The sequence below is a fragment of the Psittacula echo genome (genome assembly GCF_963264785.1).
Source record: "Psittacula echo genome assembly, chromosome: 3".
Classification (NCBI taxonomy): Eukaryota; Metazoa; Chordata; class Aves; order Psittaciformes; family Psittacidae; genus Psittacula; species Psittacula echo.
In genome coordinates, this window is record NC_137736.1 from 67,137,074 (window position 1) to 67,161,294 (window position 24,221).

At 37.2% G+C, this 24,221-nt stretch overlaps 1 protein-coding gene across 1 annotated transcript in view; it reads right to left on the bottom strand.

The window, feature by feature from the left end:
* Positions 1–24,221, bottom strand: part of MYO16 (myosin XVI) — a gene marked incomplete at both ends in the record, with an annotated part of 311,247 nt that overhangs the window by 138,175 nt on the left and 148,851 nt on the right. The window contains 2 exon segments of the mRNA XM_080613866.1: positions 14,505–14,652; positions 23,773–23,890. Coding sequence (XP_080469992.1) covers positions 14,505–14,652; positions 23,773–23,890 — 266 coding nt within the window.

Sequence of the window (24,221 nt, forward strand, 5' to 3'; positions counted from 1 at the left end):
ACAGGTGAGCAGTCAACAGAGAACTTGTGGGTCACAGTCCAAGGGAGAACAGTGATGGGGGACATTACTTTGGGGATCTGTTACAGACCGCCTGATCAGGAGGACTCTCTGGATGAAGCTCTATAGAGACAGATGGGAGCAGCCTCACACTTGCAGGCCCTTGTCCTTATGTGGGGGATTTTAACCATCCTGATATCTGTTGGAGAGACGGTAGAGCCTGGCACAAGCAATCCAGGAGGCTCCTCGACTGTATGGAAAACAACTTCATCTTGCAAGTTAATAGCGAAGCTGACAGGGAAATATGCCATGTTTGACCTCCTGCTCACCAACACAGAGGGGCTGGTTGGGAATGTGATGGCTCTAGCAAGGTTTGAACTTAAACAGGGGAAGTTTAGGTTAGGTATAAAGAAGTTCTTTACTGAGGGTGGTGAGGCAGTGGTTGCCCAGGGAGGTTGTGAATGCTCCATCCCTAAAAGTGTTCAAGGTCAGGTTGGGCAGAGTCTTGGGTGACATGGTTTAACATGTGGTGTCCCTGCCCATGGCAGGGGTGTTGGAACTAGATGATCCTCAGGTCCTTTCCAACCCTAACTATTCTATGATTCTATGATTATAATTGTATGTCTAAAAAACAGGGTCCAGAATGAACTACAGAACCATAGAACTTGATCTGATGCTCCAATTTGAACCAGCTTTCACTTAAGGTGCAACCTAACTGTAACACAATGACTGAAGCTCATCATAGTACTTATTTTATTAGATGCTGCTCTATTCCTCTTAATTGCTACCTGATTGAGGAGTTCTGTTTAAACAGGGGATTAGATCTGGAAATATAGCAAACAGGAAGGACTGCAGGTATGAGAAAGTACAGATGCATCTCTAATAGGTGAATCTGATTCCTGTAGCTGCATGTAAAACCAAAGGCATGATGTATACAGAAGCTCAAAGAAATACTAAGAAATATTAGGATAAAAATGTAAAGTCTCTAGCAATGGCAGTTTTAACCCATCTGGTGTGGGGCAGGAAAGTGATAGAAAACAAAGTCCAAGCAAACAATGATTTCAACAGAAGAACATATCAAAGAAGAGTCATATAGATGTTCTCTGTGTTTTATTCATTGCTGGAAAAAATTAATGTCATAGGATAGTCTCCAATTGTTTTCCAACAAATCATTCTACCAAATAAATTATTTTCCTATTTAGCAATATAATTTTCATTATTCATTTTTACTGAGAAAGGCCACAGATTTATTTTTTTTTACATGTGATTAGCACTGTTTTTGTCTCTGTAAGCCTCTTCTTGGGTGAACAAAACAGATCACGAAACTGGCATCGGTGTACTAGTGTCAAAATAAACACTGCAATTACTGTGTAAGCTTAATATTAAGCTGCAACACCAGCTTGGTAAACTGATTTTTACCCATTTCATGATTCAGTTGTGTTAAAATTTCATAAAAGGTTAAAGCAGAAATTAGAAGGTGCCAGCATTTGTGGCATAAGCCTTAAATCATGCTTCTCTGTAATTATGGTTATAAATGCAGTTTGTCAAATAGTATTTCTACATTGTTTCAGTGCCCTTTTCCATCATTTCAGTCAGCAGAAAATTTCTACTAAGGTTTTATTTCAGACTACTTCCTTTGCATAGTTCTTTCTGCAAACTGGATTTAACAATTTTTCTCACCCATGCTACTACTATTCAAGAAATGTTAAAACTTCAGGTAAGCAGAGGCCTTATTAGCACAGACAGGCCACAGACCAAAATCATAGAATCATGGAATTGTTTATGTTGGAAAATATCTTTAAGACCTTTATAAGAACACTGAGTCCAATTTGTTGTGTTAGGAAGCACAGAACCTCATACATGCTTCTTCCTTGAAATACTAAACATCCATTGCGTTCTTCCGAGAGTGCTGTTTGCACAGATCTGATAAAAATACAGCTTTCCCTGGTTAGATACATGTGAAAATTATTAAGCATTTCTAAAGCCTCTGTACTATTTTACATCCATTGGCTGACAATCAAAGGTGACTTGAAACTATAGAAACTATACTTGAAACTATTTTGTTTACTTTTGATATCAACCACTGAGTACATCAAGTTTCATATGATTTATGTTGTACTATACTAAGCTGCAGCAATAACATTTTGTACCATGATTCCAAGAGATGTGTCATAAACTAACGGGAGCTAGACAAGACCTATACACTGAATAAAGAAGTTCCAACGATCATCTGGGTGATGGGTGATTCACTACAAGATATTCCTGCACCATTTGCTCCTGCATTATATTGCATAAAATAATTTTAGAAGCCAGACTGATGGAGCTGCCATTTTAGGAGCTGTATGAAACTGTTATCCTAACATCTTCCTTGAAGGAGGTGATCCTGCCCCTCTACTCTGCTCTTGTGAGACCTCACTTGGAGTATTGTGTACAGTTCTGGTGTCCTCAACATAAAAAGGACATGGAACTGTTGGAACAAGTCCAGAGGAGGGCCATGAGGATGATCAGGAGAATGGAGCACCTCCCGTATGAAGACAGGCTGAGAAAGTTGGGGCTGTTCAGCCTGGAGAAGAGAAGGCTGCGTGGAGACCTCATAGCAGCCTTCCAGTATCTGAAGGGGGCCTACAGGGATGCTGGAGAGGGACTCTTCATTAGGGACTGTAGGGATACGACAAGAGGTAACGGGTTTAAACTTAAACAGAGGAAGTTTAGATTGGATATAAGGAAGAAATTCTTTACTGTGAGAGTGGTGAGGCACTGGAATGGGTTGCCCAGGGAGGTTGTGAATGCTCTACCCTTGGCGGTATTCAAGGCCAGGTTGGATGAGGCCTTGGGTGGCATGGTTTAGTGTGAGGTGTCCCTGCCCATGGCAGGGGTGTTGGAACTAGATGATCTTAAGGTCCTTTCCAACCCTAACTATTCTATGATTAGTACTCAATTATCATTTTCAGAAGACTTGACTGGTAACTTTTAGGTTTTAAACAAAACTGAGTTTGAGCAGTTATATTTTAACTATAAATAATCCATATGCAAATCCAACAGGAATCAAAGGAAACTGTGAACAGCATTAACCTGACACAATGAGGTTTAACCTCAGTGTAGAGGTCATTTTCAGTTATGATTAATAAAAGAACTATGGGAAGAAAACTGTGCTACGTTTTGGGCTGACCTTGCCTGGCTTTCCCAAAGAGAGTTGGCTACAGTAACTAAGGTTACTGTACAACCAGAGTACTGTATCACCAGAGCGGTGAAAAATCCAAGCCAGCCCAGGGTGCTCAGTGAAGACAGTACTTCAAATAACAGCAAGAGGTATCGTCTCTCTTAGATCTAGCACTGAGATGAACTGGGTTCAGTGACTGGGGCTTCTATATATGCCAATAACAATTTCTTTAATGACCCATTCCTGACTGGAAATTCATCTATAGTATTTGTATCAGGAAGATTCTGAGAGTGACTTTTGAAATACAAATTGCAGAACTATATTATCGCTCTAGATTTATGCAATGTAATAGCTAAGTGGTTTCAGAAGCTGAATCCAGTGAACCTCCTCCCATATATGAGATGATTAGCATTCTAGTAAAGTGCAGACACATATTTTGTACTTAAACTAAAAGCCAAATGAGCTCCTCTACCATATTTATAAGTGAGTAATCACATCTACTTTTAAACTAGGATTTATGTGGCAATTTTATCCCTTGGAGCTATATCCATTTTCAGTCTGATGTGAAATATCGGTGGGCTGCCTAAACGGTCAGCACTTAATTTCTTCAAAAGAAGACCAAATATAACTTCAATATCTATATGACTTCTACGGATCTCTGGAAATTTATTTCTTTCTAACAAAATGCTGAATTCAGGCCAGAAACTAAGATGTAAGACTCTCATCAACGCAATTCACAAAAAATTAGAAAGTCATATGGTTCATGTTATATTTATTTTTGCATTTTCTTTCTCCATTTCAAGGAATTTATTCCAAACAATGTTTTATTGTATGTTTAGTTTTCTGTTAAAACTAAGACAGATGTATGTTCTGTCTTCATTAGACTATAGATCTCAGTGCTCTTAATTACCAACTTTGTTTCTTTCCCTTGGATTAAACAGATTTCATTTTTGTTGCTTCCCACTCTTTATCTTTTTTGCCACAGACAGATTTTTATCCTCTTATTTTCTGTATGTGTTTCTATATCATGCTTACCCCAAAGGAGACAAGAAAGACAAAGCCTCTCAATCAAAGAAATAGTATCATGCCAAGTCAAATGAAGTAAATGCAAGTTTCTGGAATAAAAGTACACATGCAGAAGTAAACTGACTAGAGCTATAAAAAGGCAAAAGTCAAACGTGTTTTTATATGGTCTGATGCTACTTTTTATATTCCAAAATTTTCTCTGGCACTGAAAGAATGTAAAATACCAAAGACTACTAGATATCTGAGTTCCTTTAGGACAGAAATACAGAAATACAAGGTGTGCCTTGCCTCTACCATACCACTCTGAACATACAATTTATTCATGAAAAAAAAATGTAAACATGCTTGTTTGCATGTAGTTAGTTCTAAACCTTTGGCTTGTTAGAATTATGATGGAGAGAAAAACAGTTGTTGAAAAGAAAGGTAATTGTACTGAATGATTGCTTTACCTCACTCTGCTAACAGAGTGCTGTATCTCCTCTGCCACTATGCAATCAATATGTATGAAGAATAATACAATGAAGATAAGCTTTTAAACATCAAATGAAAGAAAATACCCAGAGGAATATGAGTTCCGGATTTACTCTCTCTAACAAAGCAGAATTTCTATAACATTTATTCTGAAAGCCAGACAAATAACAAGTCCACTTGGGACCTAAGACAAAAACACAGAGCTAAGTCTCAAGCTTATTTTACTACCTTTACTTTGTTAAATAAAAATTACTCTTGAATTTCATGTAAATTAATTACTATTAAACATCATTGGAGCTATATTTTCTAAAAAGATCCTTTGAGAATTAAACAGTAATGTCAAAAGCAGCTAATGCCGAAACTGGAATAAATAAATTATACATCAAAATCCAAAGCTAATGTACCTCTGCTTTCAAGTAGAAAAATATTGTTTTGGATGTCTTGTAATTAGAATGCAAGTGTGCAGGTGTGTATGTACTTAACCCTGAATTCAGGATGAACCACTCAAAACAACTGCACAGCCAGATACTCGAAACAAATACTGTGAAATAAAGTTAATAACAGAGAGGTATACCTTATGCATGAGGTGTAGGTATCTGTAGATACTAAAATAACCACTTAATTTGCAAAATAAAGCACATGACACAAATGGATATTTCACTTTTGTTTTGAAAACCTAAGCTGTGATCTTGATTACATCTTCTGTAATTGCAGTGCTAACCTCCTAGTAATGTATCTTGTTGAACACAACCATCCACAAATATCTCCCAGAAAGACGATGTTTAAGACATTTAAATGTAAATGTCTTAAAATGTAGTCAATTTTCAGGAAGATAGTGTATAATATTAACACTGACACTATCGTTATCTATTTCTTGAATATTAAGGGGCAAAATGATGATCTTAGGGACAAAAATCATTGTATCTACCCTGTTAAAAAACACTGAAAAAACTCTTACCTTCTGTACACTAACAGGCTGCTTAGGGTTCCAATTAGTTTTCATTAAAATTTGAGAGTATAAGCCTAAAATATGAGACTAGGTCTAAAATACGAGACTAAGCCTAAAAGCTTAGCTGAACAGAAGTACATGAATATGAAAAATAAGACGAATTAGACCACAGAGTACACTTTAAAAAAATCATTACTGGATGCAAAAAAACCCAAAACAGTGTAGTTACACTTTGTTGTATTTTTCAGTATCTGAAAACATGTATTGTAAAATGTTACATCAGAATTAGATAAAATTAGTTCTAGTTAATCAACATTGCTTTTAAACATAAAGATGTCTCTTAAACAACATATACTATCTGATGTCCATCCTCAACAAAACTGAGTTAGTCATGATTATTACTATCCAGCACAAGAAATCACACACATCAGCCATTTACTGATGTTGCCTTCAACTCTTCTTTCTTTGAAGTGTAAAGAACAACACTGATGCTTGAAGATCATGCTCTGAGAGATTAATGGAGCCTGAATTTCAAAGAAAGAATAAAACGAGAAAAAGAGTACAAAGAAAAAGAAATAAACAAAAAACCAAAACCCAAACAAACAAAAAAAAACAACCAAAAAAAAACCTAAACACAAACCCTCCCCCAACCCACAATGTTTCTTTTAGTTCAAGTCCTGTTAATTTCAGGGGAAGAAAAAGAATAAAACAAGCTGAATAAACTCATGAACTCTCCTTACTCAGAAAACACGCATGATTTAGTAAGACAAAGGAAAACTGAAGAAGGCAGGAGTACTGGGGTAGAGATTATTACCACTGAAATAAAAGTGAAGTGGAGGCTGAAGTTACAAGAAGGCAGCAAAAAACACTTTAAAGAGAACAGGGTGAAAGCACATTTTGCTGGAATATGCATGCTATAGATGCAGTAAAGAAGGTTCAACCTCAAGACAAATATCAGTAAAAAAAATTCAGACATCAGAAAATACAGAGTAAACAGGAAAAGAATAAATGGTATGCAGCAAAAATAAAACAAAACCAACCAAACGTAAAAAAAACCCACACAACTAAACAAACCTACCTCAAAAAAAACATACAAACAAAAAAAGTGCAAAAGACAACCAAGAAAATTTAAACAATTCTTTTGATGCTGAAATTATTCCAGGTTACATAGATATAAAACTCACTGAAGCAAGTTTAAACCTGCTGCAGAATCTCAGACAAATATATCTGCTTCTCCTCTCTCTATTACCTTCTCAGTAACTAGCTGGTATAGTTTAGCTGTTAGACCTTGCTGGAATCTAAGTAAATGGAATTGCCTCATTTCATTCAGAATCTACAGATCTTGTCCTTGAAATAGTACTACTGGTTGCAAATCAGGTTTTCACAGTAGTACTGCACGAGGATAGCCAAGAAAGAAACATTCACAGTGAAAGCTTTTCATTAGACAGCTGCAATATACGTAAATCATATAAGGAAGATATAAACTGATGGAAATGCATAATTTTTATGTTATTTGCTACCATGTAGTTTAAAAGACACCAACCCCAATTAAAAAAAAAAAAAAAAAAAAAAAGTGGTGAAAAAAAAGTAATCCCAAACACCAAACTGTTTTCACTTTTACTCAGGGCTTCACCTACCCATATTCACTTATTGTACCGAAACAAATTCCAGCAAGATTAACTGAGAGCTAACTCCTTTAGTTTTTGAAATCTGTTTGAAACTGCATCTTCACATTATTTAGAAAGTTTGTCAAGCATGCTTGAAAAGTCTTTATACCCCAATGGTCCTTTGCTGTCCAGGCATGCTCATATACATAGCTTGTGCTACATGTATCATTGCATTGTGTTACGCATTTTACAAGCGTTAATGTATTTAAAATGCAAACTTTTTGGAGAAAAGGAATGCACTGCATGTAATCAAGTTAGGGCAGGAAAACTTGCGCAGTACCAAAAAAGTACAGATTTACTTGTTCAACCAAAACTTCCATTTCAAAAGACTTCTAGAAGAGAAGAACAAACATGGGAAAAGCAAAGAAATGAAAAAAAAAAAAAAACAAAACCAACTTGAACATAGATAACATTTGTTACATCTATATATGTGCAAGGACACACAGTTCAAGGTATATTACTTTGAGACACCTGAAGCATAAGAAAGTAAAGAAAATATATATTAACTTTGAACGTCTAAGAAATATCTTTTAAAATTCTAATGACAGAAAATCTTATTTCACAATAAACTAAGCTCTGCATCTAAACCACCAAGCTTCTATGCAAAATGTTTACAGGCAAGGAGGGGGGGGAAGGAGGGGAATTCAACTGCAGTAGCTATAAAGATATGAAACTGAATTTAGCTTGGATACCCAAGGACAAATCACTTTTTCTCAAAGTGCACCAGAGTTATTTTTGGCAAAGTAATTTTTTTTTCAAATAATTCCAGTATAATAATTTGAAAGTTAACTTTCTACTCAGCATTCATTACAAAAGAACTCTGCTGGAGTAAGATAATAGCAAGATGATAAATTTCAGACACAGTCTTTGAGAATCACCCAAATGTAGTCATCCAGTCTTTAAAATTCATTATTCTCTGTAAAATATCAAGTGCACTTCCAATTTTTTAAGGTCTTAGTAGGGTGGCTAATGCTAAGTTCAGGAAAATGAACATAAAGAAAGGAGAAATGAGTGATAATTTATTTGTATGATTTAATGCAAGGTAAAAAAATAAGTTGGGAAAGGAAAAAGAAGTGGGAGACTCATTCAGGTTCTTCCTCTTCTTAACTCACATCTTTACTAAGAACTTAACTTTTTCCTAAAAGATCTATGGGAAAAAAAAAAAAAAAAAAAAGGGGCAAAAAAAAAAAAAGCCTAAGGAGTGACAGACAAACTAATAATCATTTGCTTAATAGTTGCCACAAGCTGCTTGTACAAAAGTGTTAATTAAGTACAAGGTACAAGTTTACAGGCAATATGCTAAAGAAAATACACATATTTTAGAAAATATACATGTGCAAAAGAGAGCAATTAATAGAGAACTTTGAAGATTTAGCTGCCTATTGATAATGAGGGGGGAAATTAGATATTTCTTAACTCTCATTAAAAGTTGATGAAGGATCTTTTCTGTTTCTGTAGGTGCCTTGAATGCCTCTTGCCTCTCTCAAGGGTTTAGCTGCCTGGGCTGTGCAAAAAGCCTTGTTGCAAACCCCCTTGGCTCTGGAGCAGCTTTTGAGCTCAGGCACTGGTGCTGGCCTGCGCTGTGATCAGCCATAGACACCTCTGACCTTTCTGATGTGGGCCAACATCCCAGCCTGGCCTTGGCCCATTGCAACTGCCATGGCCCTTTCCAGCCTTCCAGGGCTGTGTCTGACCATAGTGACCATCCATGTACCTGCTGGGTGCTGCAGGGATGTGCCAAGAAGGTGGGGGCCCTACACATCCCTCCACTCAGTCTCCCATGCCCTCACAGGGCAGTACATGCTCCAGCTCCTCTCTGGCCGGTACACGGAAGTGCCTAATTTCTGGAAATGGTACTGGAAACGTACAACTCAAAGCAGCCCTAGCAAAAATGTGACTGGCATTTGAGAATGTTTTCAGGGTTCAAAAGTCTTACCCAGTATGATTTCCTCACCTGCACAGAAGAATTAGGAAGAAGTTTTAGCCAAGAAGAATTAGAGGGATTTGACCCTCATGGCCATTCAGCTGTAGGGATGGCAAGCCTAACACCTCCTATCACAACTTTCTCTCTTCCTGTGCCAATAACTCCCAGAATGGAAAAGTGAAACACAGCTGAGGAACTCTGAGTCTGATGTTTACCTTCCTCCTAAATTTAAATACAATGAATGCCACTCTCATTGCCTGGAGTTTTATTTGTCAGCAGGATCTTAAAATGAAGTTGACCCCCAACAGTGAAATTCATGGAGCCTCAACACTGTATTTTACTGGGGTGAGACTGAGAATTTTGGTAGAACTAACTTACGCTGAGTTTCAGGCCACAAAATCTAACGGCAGTTTGATAAAGTGATGTAACTTGGCACTTCATATAGAAACTATTACTCTAGCAGGACTACCACCTGTGGGAAAATCTGATGTAATCCTTCCAGATCTAGTTATTTCATTCACAGTATTCAGATCCAACCAATTTTGTAAGACATGTCTAATAGTTGTTTGGATTTTTCTCTAAGCATCAGACACAGATACCAGTAACAGGTAATCTACGAAGCAAGAGATCAAGACAGTACTGTGTAACCACTTCTGTGAATTTTTGGACACAGCTGGATTTTATGGGGGTACTAAAAGTTTAAATTAAAGTGAATATCTATGAGGAAAAAAGTGATCTATCAGTCTTGTGTACAAGGAAAGAGCACGGTACATCGGAGGACTATAACATCCCCAAAATGTTTATTTTTCCAATTATGTGGGACTAATCTAAAACCTCCCAAGTTTTCTCTATGAATTTACCTTGTATCGTTAAACTTTCTGAACAAATGACATACGTATGAAAAGCTGTTATTTTCAAGATTGATATTTCTTTCTGTTACATTTTAAATGAGACAATAATCGAAAAATCTGAAAGAAAAAAGGCATCCAAAGATAAAAGGAAATAAAAGAAAAAGAAAGGACATGGAAAGATGAAATGTCTTCCTGGCTTTTTATATATAGCAGTAAGAAAACAACGAAGCTAATTCCTAAATATGTGAAATTAGGAAAGGCTGTGGTAACTGGCCACTCATGGTCTTGAAAATTCCCATCTTAAGCTCTTGTGTCTGGGGTAAAGTAAGAGTGGGAATCAGCATGGACAATACTAGAATAATCACATTTTTCCACATGTTGTGATTGTTAGAAGAGATGATAACTAGAAACACACAAAAAATCAGATGTAAGGCTTCACACTTCATGCCTATGAAAATTGTCTACTGGGACAGCACTGTAATTTTTAAGCCTTTTTTTGAAGGCCAACCTTATAATTTAGAGTAGGGGACGATTTCCTCAGTGATCAAGCAAAGAGGTTCCGATCAGCTTAGACTTTAGTAAGAAATTCAATCAGTCACTCAAATTAGTACTTTATACATGAAATTAATGGCAAGTTTTCTTACTGACAGTGAAGAGAACACCTGTACTGAAAAACTGTGAAAGAAGACACATCAGTTCTGTGAACTGACCTATAACTATTGTCGCAGAAGAGTTTCACTGCATTTAGGGGGTGGGTGAAACAGCACAGGCAGAGAGAGCATACACTGCAGTGCACTTAATTGTTCTGTGGGAGGAAGGAAAGTTTTACACATTTAGGAACAGCAGTCTGACAATGCAAACACAAAATTCCCTCCCTGACCACATTCCAGCTTCTGCATGAATGTGTATATGAACATTTTCCCCAGCTTGAAGTTATTTAGTTTTACACATACAGCTTATTTACAAGCAGTATATTTCAACTGATAAATGCTGGGTGACAGAGATCTGACATTACAACAGAGGACTAAAAACTGTCTGTCAGAACCACCGTGCAATATTGAGCGCATTGTATCAGTTTACCTATGCTACCAAAAGCCGTAACAGTACAATTAGGAGAGCTAGCAACCTTGTTTAAACTGAAAACGGTGACATCAAGTTGAACAGCTGCCAAACCCACCATCATTTCTGAAACCATTATATATAGTTAAGTAGCTTTAAGCTATATTTCTAATATACATATACAAATATAATGACATGATTTTTAATGAAAGTATGAGTACCTTGCATATACATATTACACAAAGACATTCTTATATTGTTATATATATTACAGCTCTGTAATATCAATGCTAATATGAAGCAATTGGCCCAAAGCAATACAAGCAGGTCTTTCCAGTTTTTTTCTGTAAGATTTTTCCTTTCTTGTCTTTCTGATCTCTGCACCAGAGTCGAAGACAATTTACAACCTGGTCTGTCACCACTGTTACCTCTCTTCTTTGCTCTCTGCTTCACTTTGGTTGCAAATACATCGCTATGTTAGTACCTACTGTAACTATGAAGCTAAACTTAATGTGCTGGAAAAAGTAGTATGTATTTCTTACTACAAGACTAAACTTCACATGCCAGAAAAGCAATGCTTCCAATAATGGACTGTATCTGTACCCAGAAAGATAGAAAATAAAATAAAAAACAAATCAAGAACAAATTGAGAATATAACTTCCAATCTTTAATCTCTCTGTATTACACAGCATTATCAAGATAAACAAAATTCTGCAGGTTTTTTTGAAACACACCAATGTAGTAAAAATTTCTGAAATTTCAATCAAGGATGTGCTGATAAAAATCAGCTTCTGAACATAGTGAACACATGGGAGTAGTTGCTGTCAATCAAAAAGCCTGGACTTGCCCTTTAGAGACTTTCTATTTCTGACATGCTTCCCCTGCTCAATCTTGAAAAATGATCTTACCTTTCAGGAACTGCTTCTGTCTTTATCCATCATGATCCACATGCAGATACAGTAGCAGATGTCGTAATTCAGATCCCTCCCTTCCTAGATATAGGTGGCTTGCTACTTCAAGATCCTAGTTGTATATAAGTTCAATATAAAGTAGCCTGCTATTTGTCTTCATACAATGCCTCCACAGTCACAATGCTTGCAAGAACATACATTTAAGTTTCTGAGCAAAAGCTCCCTATCAAGACGGCACCAAGCACCACGGAATTACAACTTTAACAACTCCCCCTATACATTAGGGTGAAACCCCAGCCTTACTGAAACTCTCAGTGACTCCAAAGGGGAGGGATTTCCCTTTTTAGTTATTTACATTAATTCTTAATCCAGGATTATATGCTACTTAATACATAAACAATCTCTCACCTTTTACAGCATAAAGTCTAACAATAACCACTATTGACAATGCTACTTTGATTTTTCAAGGTACTTTTATCTAAAATGAGAATAAAACCCCCAATGATATGTCTTACTTCCCATATTGCAATGGCTTAAGTAAACAGTGAAAAAATAGCAGTATGTTTGGATCTTAAGAGCCATTATTTTTTAAGATTGCTCAATCTTTTACATAAAAGTGCAATATTAAACAGCGCAAAGAGGAACAGAATAATTATTCAAAAAGCAGTTGGGCCTGAGCCACCTATCATTTCAACAGGGCTGTTATCTGATTGATTTTATTATTAGAGTCAAGATTACACTCGCTTAAAGAAAACATGACAAATTCACTTACTGATGTTACCAGGATGATATGATCTCATCAAAATTCGACTAGGCCAGAAATTATGAATTTGTAAGAGGCCAAATCCTGCCTTCCTCATTCATATATGAGTTTGGTGCAGTAGAAATTCACCCCTAGTTCATCCACCAAGAAAGATCTAGTCCAGTGAACCACTATACTTAGGAGTTTAAGGTAAGAAATATTTGGCTCAAACTCTCAGTAATGCAAGATACAATCTAAACTATGTAGCCAAAACAAAGCTTTATTGATAAAAGCAGCTTTATGCAAATATTCAGCTATAAATTACTTCTAAAGCTTTGGCACTGCAGTATTCAGACATCTATTCAGAAATACTATTTTGTTCTTTTTGGATGCTTATCAGGTATCTTATCAGATAAAGCTTTGTTCATGTTCTAATTATTCAGGCTTCTTCTAAGTTCTTTCCTGTTGGAGCTTCTTGCAAAGTAACATCAAACCGTTTCATTTTCTGAATAAACTGAGTGATTCCAAACAACTTTCGTTAGAAGAAGAGGAATAAATTAATAATTGGGAACTCGGAATTCTTTTGGTCTCAAATCCTTCAAAGATTTAAAATACAAAATTTAACTCTTCCCTTCCCCCCACCCCCCCCTTTGAAGTAGATCATTTTTAATAAAGCAATTTAGCCTCAGGTTTCTTCAGAGCTAGTGCATTACACTATTCTGTATAATACCAGAACCTTTAACATTAGTAAAAAATGGGAAATATGGAACTACTATTTTATTCAAGTACTACCCAGAGTGGAAGACAGAAAAATTGGGAGAAAAATCCATGGGAAAAAGGCTTAGATACAAAAACTTAAACCACTCATTTTACATAACTTTAATTACTATCAGTCTTTTTAAAGTTACCTCCTATACTCATTATAATCTCAGCCAATTTAAGAGAAAATCATTAATGCCAAATAGGCTTCTTTCATTTCAGTGATTCTTGTTAGGAAAGACTGAAGAAAAAAAACCAAATTACCTAAATCAGAAATACGTTTTCTTTTCAAAAGAATATGAATTAAATTTTGAGATACTTCCAAAGTTTCCTGATAAACCAAAACCTTGCACTTATATTAAACATTTGGAGTGTATTCAGCCTTAAACACACTAGATTTAGGTGTCCATATACAGCTCTTTATATTTAAGCTATTAAAGGGGATTTAGTCAGAAGAGTTTATGAAGCCAAAAATGTGGTTCAGTTCGGTGATAAATCCTATCCTTAGTTTCAGCAGTCAAAACTTTGTTTCTGTTTTCCTAATAATACGAAGTAAACATCAAAATCAAAATGGAAATATCATCAGTTACATATAGTGACATTTCATCAAAATCAACATATTCCGTAAGAAAAACACTAATTTTAATAAAAGTTTTTCCTGAAGACAGGATGTTCCATCAGGGGAAAAAATAAATAAATAAGAACAGACCTACTCTAGTCCACAGAAGACGGAAAAATAACTGAGATTTTTTTTTTTCCTTTTTCTCCTTTAAGGCAATAATCCTGATGAATATAATACTCCAATGTTGTTAAGATAGTGTACATGTACTGCAGAATTAAATCCTTATGAACAAGTACTCAGTAATAATTTCAGAGCTCACTGAAAAGTTAGGACACAAATGTTAACTATTGGAGGAAGGACCTCAACAGCAAGGAGGCACTAAAATAAGAAAAATAGTAATACTAGATATAAAGTTGTTTTCCTACCTGTGTGCAGACAAATTACTGAGGTACAGGGTGTACTTTTCTTCAGCAGAGAGCCCATCCATCATCAAGTAAAAAACATGAAAATTACTCTGGTTGAGAGGCTGCATAATGACACGCGACTTCTCCAACATGTATGTATAAATCCTAGCTGATTGAGAAACAAACAAATAAATACATCATTATAATGATTGCTCTAAACTTGAATATTTTAAGCCATTCACCATTGCAACAATGAAGAATAAACAATGTTTCTTATAAAACAGTTTGAGCATATAAAAAAAATTATCATTAATTCTACCATGGTTTTCTGTATAAATCACATATAAAGCCATAATTCCTTTAAAATTAGTGGAACAAATGTCTTACCTTACTTACTGTCTTACATTACCTTTAAAATTACTCAATTTTGAAGATAATTTTATTGATTTGTACTCTGTTTTACTTATTTGAGCAACTAGTTTTCATATTTGGCAAGATTTTCTAAGAGACAAGCTATTAGTCATCTCACTGAAGTGTAGCCATCTGAGCATTGGCATCTATTCTAAGCTTCTTCTTAATGGAAAGATATAAGAGAGAGTCAAGACATCTTGGGAAAACCACCCTTGGTACCACTTCCTCCTTCTCTGTTGGCAATCAAGAACACTCAGATTAATATTTTAGATTAATCACCTAACATATACATGGCTACTTCTAGATGGCTACAAAGAGACAAATCCTCTGCAGAACTGGTCATCAACAAGCTCACTAACCTGTGCCTGGGAAACACGGGCATCTCAGAAGGGCTGTGATGAGCTGGCCAAATGAGAAGCCATGTGAATCAGCACATCTGGGAAGAAGGCCAAGGAGGATGAACCTGACCACGATTTGCCTACAGAAATGCTGATTACAGGATCATACATAACCTCAGGCCCACTAAGGTTCTGAAAAAGGCAAAGCACAGAAGCAAAGGAAATATTGGACCTTCAGAACCATTCACCTGCTTCACCAAATTACAGGCATTTCAGAGGTATACGTGAAGAGACAGAGGGAGATACACTGTTTTGGAAAGTTTACTCTTCAGCCCTCCATTAAGCGTACACCACCATGCAGTTCCAGATGCAGCAGGCTAAAGAGAACAAGAGAACATCTAACTGCAGCTAGGGGTCAGAGCCCTCCTTGTGAGCAGGGACTTGATTTCAGTTCCCACTTACCAAACTGTTGGTATACTTTATCTCATCATTGCTTAAACACTAGCTGCGGTGCAAAGATCAGAAGCATGTCGCTTCACGTACAACTGAGCACTCCTACACTGGGATGCAGGACATTATGCTGCAGCTTTTGCTTTTCAATCTCCACAATATGGCAGAGCTTTCATAGGGTCTTATCCTTAACCTGACCTTGACCGGAAAAAAACTCGCAAGTTCAGAGGATAAAATGCACTTCTTAGCAATGTAGGAGACCCAGTTTGAAACCCAGTAAGCAGAGGAGGATATTAAACCAGAGCTTCCCACAGTCTGGATGACAACCAGCTCATCTAAGACTCCTTCCTTTATGAACTGGAAGCAGTTCTTGAACACAAAGTGATAGAACAGTAACAGAAAATACTGATACATGCATTCTGTAGCACAGTAAGTGTGTTCTCTAAACACATACAATTTTTGAGCTGCTCATGGTTTTCAGATTATTTTTTTTTTTTTTACTTTTTTGAAGCAGGCTGGGATTAAGTATAAAATAGCACTGAGTTATTTGCTGCATTCAAAACTGTTGCATTTACAGGCATATGCAGATGGCACAGGTTCAGGTGCCTCACAGACCTGAAGTCTGAAGACAGAATGGTAAAGACTTCTAAAGATGAGGATAGTTGAAACGGTATTTTCAGAATCGGTTTTGGACTCAAAGGTATAGCCCAATGCAATGCTTAGCGAAGTTATGCAGGTTAGATGTCAGCATGCGAGAGTGTGTACCAGAAGCACAGTAGTTGCATAAGCATAATGGCTAGGCTAGAAGGCTGAATGTCACACTCCTGCCACCATACAGCTGCTAATATCATAGAATCATAGAATGGTTTGGGTTGGAAAGGACCTTAAGAACATCTTGTTCCAACCCCCCTGCCATGGGCAGGGACATCTCACACTAAACCATGTCACCCAAGGCTCTGTCCAACCTGGCCTTGAACACCGCCAGGGATGGAGCATTCACAACTTCCTTGGGCAACCCATTCAGAGCTAGCTCGGTTACTGCTTTACCATCTGTATTTGTCTGGTAATTATATTTTAAATTTCATTTAAGTATTTTCCTATCTTTTGCAGAGCTCTAAGTTTCTGTCTACACTGTTAAATTAAGTACAGCAAAGTTACTTAAGTTGTGCGTATGAGGGAACGCAGCCCGTGAGAATATTGTTGAAAGACAGTGTAGAGTGGAGGGAAACAAAATCTGTGAGTATTGAATGTATCATTTTGTGAGAGGTCTCATCAGTTATATTGAACTAAGTATAACTATGCACAGTCTCCCAAAGTGCTGCTTTGCACAGGCCAGTCCATTCCAGGCACATCCCACTTAAGCAGGGCATAAGGACAGTCATACACTACCCAGAGGCATCTTCTACCCTTTATTTTATTTAATAGCACAGACATGGCCTGACACGTGCTGGCAACCAAAACCATGCCTGGGATTCTAGCTACAGAAGAGACTAAGAAGAGGAAGAGCTGCACAGCTGACTTGCTGACCCAAGGAGACATGATCTGGCCCATTTAATTATCCTACAAGCGAGCTCCTGCTATTATGGAACCTGTATAATGAGAAATTGTGTATCAGCCATTTAGCTTCCTGTTGCTACAGTACAGAAAAAAGAACTGTGCTGGAAGTAAAAGGGCACACTTGGGAAATCATTAAGCTGGTAGCAGGATATGTTTCTGGCTCCAGTAACTTTGAAGCACACTACAAATTGAAGCAATGCAATCTTAACCTATCATGGCAGAACTGGCCCAGATTCACGCTTTTGTAAGAATCAATCATTAGTTGGCTGCCATTCCTACAGGGTAAAACATAATAGATGAACCTGAAAGATGATTTCCATATTTTATTGTGCTTGTAACTTACTTCTCAGCAAAACTAACCCTATCATCAATTAATTTAGAAAGAAGCCATTACTAAATTTTAATCACTTTTTGTGTGCAATGATCTTCACTAAGGCTTTCATAACTATCATGCAGGTATTTTTAAAATTTATTGATTAATAAATGCAAGAAAAATGTTACTGGTGGTCATCTATCTGATTAATTAATACATTTAACTTTAATGATGGGCAACACCACTTATTTAGATGACACAAATTGATTCAGCCCTTTTCAAGTACTTCGAGTCACCCACTTTAATAAGGCTAAATACAGTTCATCTCAGTTAGCATCTCCAGCAATGGTAAGAGCTGTTAAGAAAAGTTGAGCTTCTAATCAGCAAGAATCAAACACAGCACACTTTTAATGGAGCTAAAGTAACTGTAATAAAATTTTCTACAAAATGAAATTATATGTTCATTAATCTATGTGTGAAATAAAAGGGAAAAATAATGGAGTTTCAGAGCAAAGTCTGCCATTTTTGTGCAATGTTAACTGTGCTTACAGGCACAAGGCCATTTCTACTTCCTTTTACAGATCACTCTATCTCCTGAGCAGCTACAAAGTCAGCAAGTGGACTCTATTGAAAGTGTGGCCAGTTAAATCTTTATTCCAGCTATGCATCTTTGAAGCTACATTGCTCTTTCTCAAAAACCATGCTGTCCTAAACACAGCTATTGCTAAAGATTTGAAAGTTCAGTGCAGAAACACAGTACAAAAACACATGAGAGTTTAACTGGCTGCAGTCTTTCTTATACAAAAAGGGAAATTGACTGAGGGAACTGGCGGAAGTCATTGCTAGACCACTCTCCATCATCTTTACCAAGTCTTGGGAAACGGGAGAGGTGCCTGAGGACTGGAGGAAAGCAAATGTCACTCCAGTCTTCAAAAAAGGCAAGAAGGAGGACCCGGGTAACTATAGACCGGTCAGCCTCACCTCCATCCCTGGGAAAGTGATGGAACACCTTATCCTTGATGCCATCTTAAGGCATGTCAAAGATAAGAGGGTTATGAGGGGCAGTCAACATGGCTTTACCAAGGGGAAGTCATGCTTGACCAACCTCCTAGCCTTTTATGAGGAAATAACATTGTGGATGGATGATGGCAGAGCGGTGGATGTGGTCTACCTTGACTTCAGCAAAGCATTTGACACAGTCTCCCACAGCATCCTCATAGCTAAATTGAGGAAGTGTGGCCTGGATGATCAGGTAGTGAGATGGACTGTGAACTGGCTGAAGGACAGAAGCCAGAGAGTTGTAGTCTATGGGGCGGAGTCCAGTTGGAGGCCTGTATCTAGTGGAGTGCCTCAAGGGTCAGTACTGGGACCAGTATTATTTAATATATTCATCAATGATTTAGATGAGGGAATTGAGTGTACTGTCAGCAAGTTTGCTGACGACACTAAGCTGGGAGGAGTGGCTGACACGCCAGAAGGCTGTGCTGCCATCCAGCGAGACCTGGACAGGCTGGAGAGTTGGGCAGGGAGAAACTTGATGAAATATAACAAGGGAAAGTGTAGAGTCCTGCATCTGGGCAGGAACAACCCCAGGTTCCAGTATAGGTTGGGGAACGACCTGTTAGAGAGTAGTGTAGGGGAGAGGGACCTGGGGGTCCTAGTGGACAGCAGGATGACCATGAGCCAACACTGTGCCCTTGTGGCCAGGAAGGCCAATGGCATCCTGGGGTGTATTAGAAGGGGGGTGGTCAGTAGGTCGAGAGAGGTCCTCCTCCCCCTCTACTCTGCCCTGGTGAGACCGCATCTGGAATATTGTGTCCAGTTCTGGGCCCCTCAGTTCAAGAAGGACAGGGACCTGCTGGAGAGAGTCCAGCGCAGGGCGACAAAGATGATTAAGGGAGTGGAGCATCTCCCTTATGAGGAAAGGCTGAGGGAGCTGGGTCTCTATAGTTTGGAGAAGAGGAGACTGCGGGGGGACCTTATTAGTGTATATAAATATATAAAGGGGGAGTGTCATGAGGATGGAGCCAGGCTCTTCTCAATGGCAAACTATGATAAGACAAGGGGTAATGGGTATAAACTGGAACACAAGAGGTTCCACTTAAACTTGAGAAGAAACTTCTTCTCAGTGAGGGTGACAGAACACTGGAACAGGCTGCCCAGGGAGGTTGTGGAGTCTCCTTCTCTGGAGACATTCAAAACCCGCCTGGACACATTCCTGTGTAACCTTATCTAGGTGTTCCTGCTCTGGCAGGGGGATTGGACTAGATGATCTCTTGAGGTCCCTTCCAATCTCTAACATACTGTGATACTGTGATACTGTGAAATTAATGTCTGAAACTTTTTAATTGATATGCTTGGAACACACATAAAACCATAGAATAGTTTGGGTTGGAAGAGAACTTCAAAGCTCATCTAGTCCAACCCCACCTGCAATGAACAGGGACATCTTCAACTAGATCAGGTCACTAAGAATCTCATCCAGCCTGGCTTTGAATGTCTGCAGGGATGTCTTCAGGAATGTCTTCAAGCATGTCTACCAACTACACACAGGCTAATATACAATCTGTTTCTTTTTACAAATCAAATTAGATCCTTCTATTTCAGTGCAAAAAGAAGTCAAGCCTTGCTTTCTTTAAAAGTGAAGACTTAGAAAAGCAAGACCTGAAAAGCAAGGCAGAAATCTTTAGAATAAGTTTGGCAGGCTTGATTTTTCTCTTTCTAAGCTTCTTTTTAGTAACTTGAGGAAAGTGACAGAAGCCTTACCTTTCCTCTACGGAATTTGTCAACTTACCTGAAAAACCATTTACTCTCTACCATTCCAAAGGAAAAAAACAAACAAATGAATACATAATTAAACAAATAAATGCAGTAATTTTACTTCTGGAAATAAATAAATAATCAGTCTTTTATTACTGTGCAGTGGATGTGAATCAGCATCTATCAATGATTATGATTTTTTCGTAGAATAGTCTTTGCTTTCTGTTAGGTATGAATTTATTTTTCAAACTTCATGAAATCACTGTACTGTAGTTTATTCTGTATTTGTTCTGTTGTAAGACATTTTACTAGTTCCCACTGCCTTATTTTATCCAGTCATGAAGAAAAATTATTTAACTTGGGTTATACCTTCTCTACTTGTTGGATTCAAATAAAACAATGAAAGGTACCTGACCACAAAGCCACTTGTCACAGAAAAGCTCTCATTTAAACCCAACATCACAGCAAGCCTCATCAGAAACAAGAGTCAGAGAACACACAGAAAACCTCTACAGATATCTATACTGGCTTTGAATAGAATGACACTCTAGACCCCCATCCTTGTTTTCAAAACTTAGGGTATAAAGATCCAGTTTATGAGAAAGAACGCAAAAAGCCTGTAGATGAAAATTACGGCGAACATTTCTGTTATTTAGGTAGACTGGACTTTCTGTAGAAGAATAAACCGTATGTGACAGAAGTCAGAGCATTTCCACGGTCTAGGCATGAAAGAACTTTAGCATGAGCAAAAAACTGTCCCAGATTTCACAGATGTCCACTCAAAATGCAAGGAATGCTACCTTGATCTTGCCCTCTATAATAAAAATGTACGCATGTACTTTGCATGCCCCTTCCTTAGTAAATTGTTCTGAATCTCCACCCTTAAGATCTGTCTGTTAAGGAGTTAACCTAAACCTTTTGATGTGGGCAGTCTAGTGTCATTTGGATTTTTGTTTATAAGCCAGACATATTTAGCCCAGTTTATCTCAATGAGTTATAAAGTCACATCTAAGCAGAATCTGAGGTGCTCTGCATATTTACACTTTTTATTCATGCTTAAACAGTGCAAAACAGTAAATACTGCTGCAAATGATCCTGCAAATAGATAAAGACAATCACTGGGTGAGATTTAAACCAGCCAAAGACAACATCCCTGATTCTCATTTATGGTAGTATAAATCTGGGACCATTTTACTCAGAAGTGATGATTAACAATGGCATAGAAAAGGCAACATCTACAATGCAAATCAAACAGCATGAACAAGTGCAACTTTCAAAAATATAAACCCCACCTTTTCTGCTGTATTGGGGCTTCTCACTCTTGACTACAAATTATAGAACTTTTGGCTACCTTAGATTTGGTAAGAGTAATTGATTCAAATATTGATCCTAAATATTCGGGGAACAGTAGGACAGATACTTGTTAATGGACTTGACTACCTCCAGGTTTTCTCATTTAATGCCTATAGTTTGAAAGTGATAAAACCACAGCATTAGCGTACCAGAAAACTGACATGAAAGCCTGGTTAACTGGTTCCACATTTATATGATTCACATACAAGGGCTGTGAATTAAACTGGCAAGAATCAGTAAAACTGCTTGAAAACTCAATCCCTTCAATATCAAGCAAGGCACCCAAAAACTGGGGGAACACATGGCCTTGAGGCTTCTGTTCCTCATCTGAGGAACTGAATGAAATAATCTTAGGTCAGAAGTACTGTGAAAATTAAACCATTTATGTATCTGAAATGCTCATACAGTGAAAAAAATGTTGATGTACAACATAAAAATCTACAGAAAAACTAGCATTCTGCTTTTAGAACAGAATACAATGGCATAACCCACACATGAATCAATGAAGGAAATCCAAACTATTTAGTAGCTGATCACAGAAGAAATATAGTCCATTATCTGCACTGAATGAAGCTGAAGAGGGGTGGAAAGAGGGCAGCATTATATTTGTATGCACAAGGCAACCCAAAAATATTTCAAACAACTTCGGTTCTGGCATTTCCTAATGTTCATATGCTTGACTTTTCAAAATTAGTATCATTTTCATCTGTTTGCATTTGTGCTCTGTCTGTGTAACAAAAAGAGATGAAGTGTGCACACAGTTTAATTGCATTTAACTAAGTATACTGAAATTAAATATATGCAATACAAAGGATTTATAAAATGACAGTTTTAGGGACTGAACTTTACTTTTACAAGCCCAATTCAGAAGCTATTTGGTCCATTCTAATATTAACATCACTATCTTTATATTCCTCCCACAACAGCTCATAGATGAATTAAAACCAAAGAATCACACTTTGTAGGGTTTTGTTTGTTTGTTTGTTTTGGTATTTTTTTTTGTTTTTTGTTTTTTTTTTTTTTTTTTCCAAATATCCTATCTTTATGGCAAAACAAACTAGGAAATAATGATAGTAATTTCCCACGCAGTGACATTTTCACTGAAGAAACTATCATATTTGCTAGGGTACAGTGAACTCTCTCAAGAAAATTAATTGTGATTCCTACTATGAAATACTTCCAAAGAATATTTTTAGGAAACTCTTCAGAAAAGCCTAAACACATTTAAAATTATAAAAACCTGGTAGTTTAGGAAATACTTATTCAATGGAATTTAATTTACTTGGATCAAAAATGTGTCTCACCACAGATTTTTTCCACCCAGGAAGATCAGTGCCAGTAGTAAACTGTCTGTACACTTATTTCTGTACACACCTCTTGCTTCAGCACAGAGTAACTTTAAGATGACCTATTCAGACCAGAAATGAAACCTCTCCCTGACTGCCTCTGAAGATCAGAGTTTTCAGAATCAAACTGAAGTTTTTCCCCAATATTTATTTATTTATTTATTTTTCACTAATGAACTCTTACTAGAAACTAACAAACTCCCTCCTACTGTAAAATCAGGCACAAATTGCACACTATCTTACCTCTAACAAGAACAAACATCAGTATGATTCCTAGTTCCTTTAGAAGAAGCTCAAAGCTGTAATAAATTATTTCTAATTTCAGTATTACGGAGTATGTTTGTATTTTGTTTGCCCTAAACAAGTAAGTTTATTACTTATTTAAGGGATACTTCAAATACCGAATACGGTATTAGATAGAAGCGCAAAAATTAATCTCTTTGTTACTTTTATTTCACAGTAAAGTGATAGACAGCTGTCACAGTTCATTGATCGCGGGCATAAAGGAAAATAAGATTTCCTGGGCAATGTGACAGGAACCAGTGGTGTTAATCTGTTTCCTTGTCTTTCTCTGCCATCTAGTGGTTGCACAGAACTGAGCTCTCAATACTGCACTGCCCTTGACAAACTAAACTCACATGCTATTAGACATGTTCCCCTGAGACTCCTTAAAACACCCTTGCCTCTTTCATATATTCTGAAGCCTAACTCGTTGTATGGCACACTGGGATATCAAAATAAACAGATTAAATTATTCTTACCTCCAATTAATGTTTTTTGCTTCTCACAAAACTGTAGCTCAAAATATTTTATAAAACAGCTGGAAAAATCATTCAAGGGTGTCTTAGCATGTCCAAAGGCCTCCAAGATACAGTTTACCTGCAAGACAACAGTAAAGAAGTAATAAGAGAGGAAATAAACAGGAAGATACTTCAATAAACATGAGCAAAGTTGGCTTGTTATCAAAAACTGGGTGGAAAAAAAAACAAACCCTCAAACAAAAACCACCCAAAAACCTCCAAGCAAACAACATTTTTTAGTTGGAATTTAACAAATTCCTTGATATTTTCTTCTAAATAGAGATTAAAATAAGATAGCTCAAAAGAAAAAAAGAAAAAGTGCTGTCAGAATAGTGGAAGCTCTAAAAGCAAGAGGGAAGATAATGGCTCACAGGTGAGCTGTGTCCTTACCAGTAGTTTGGATACAAGTG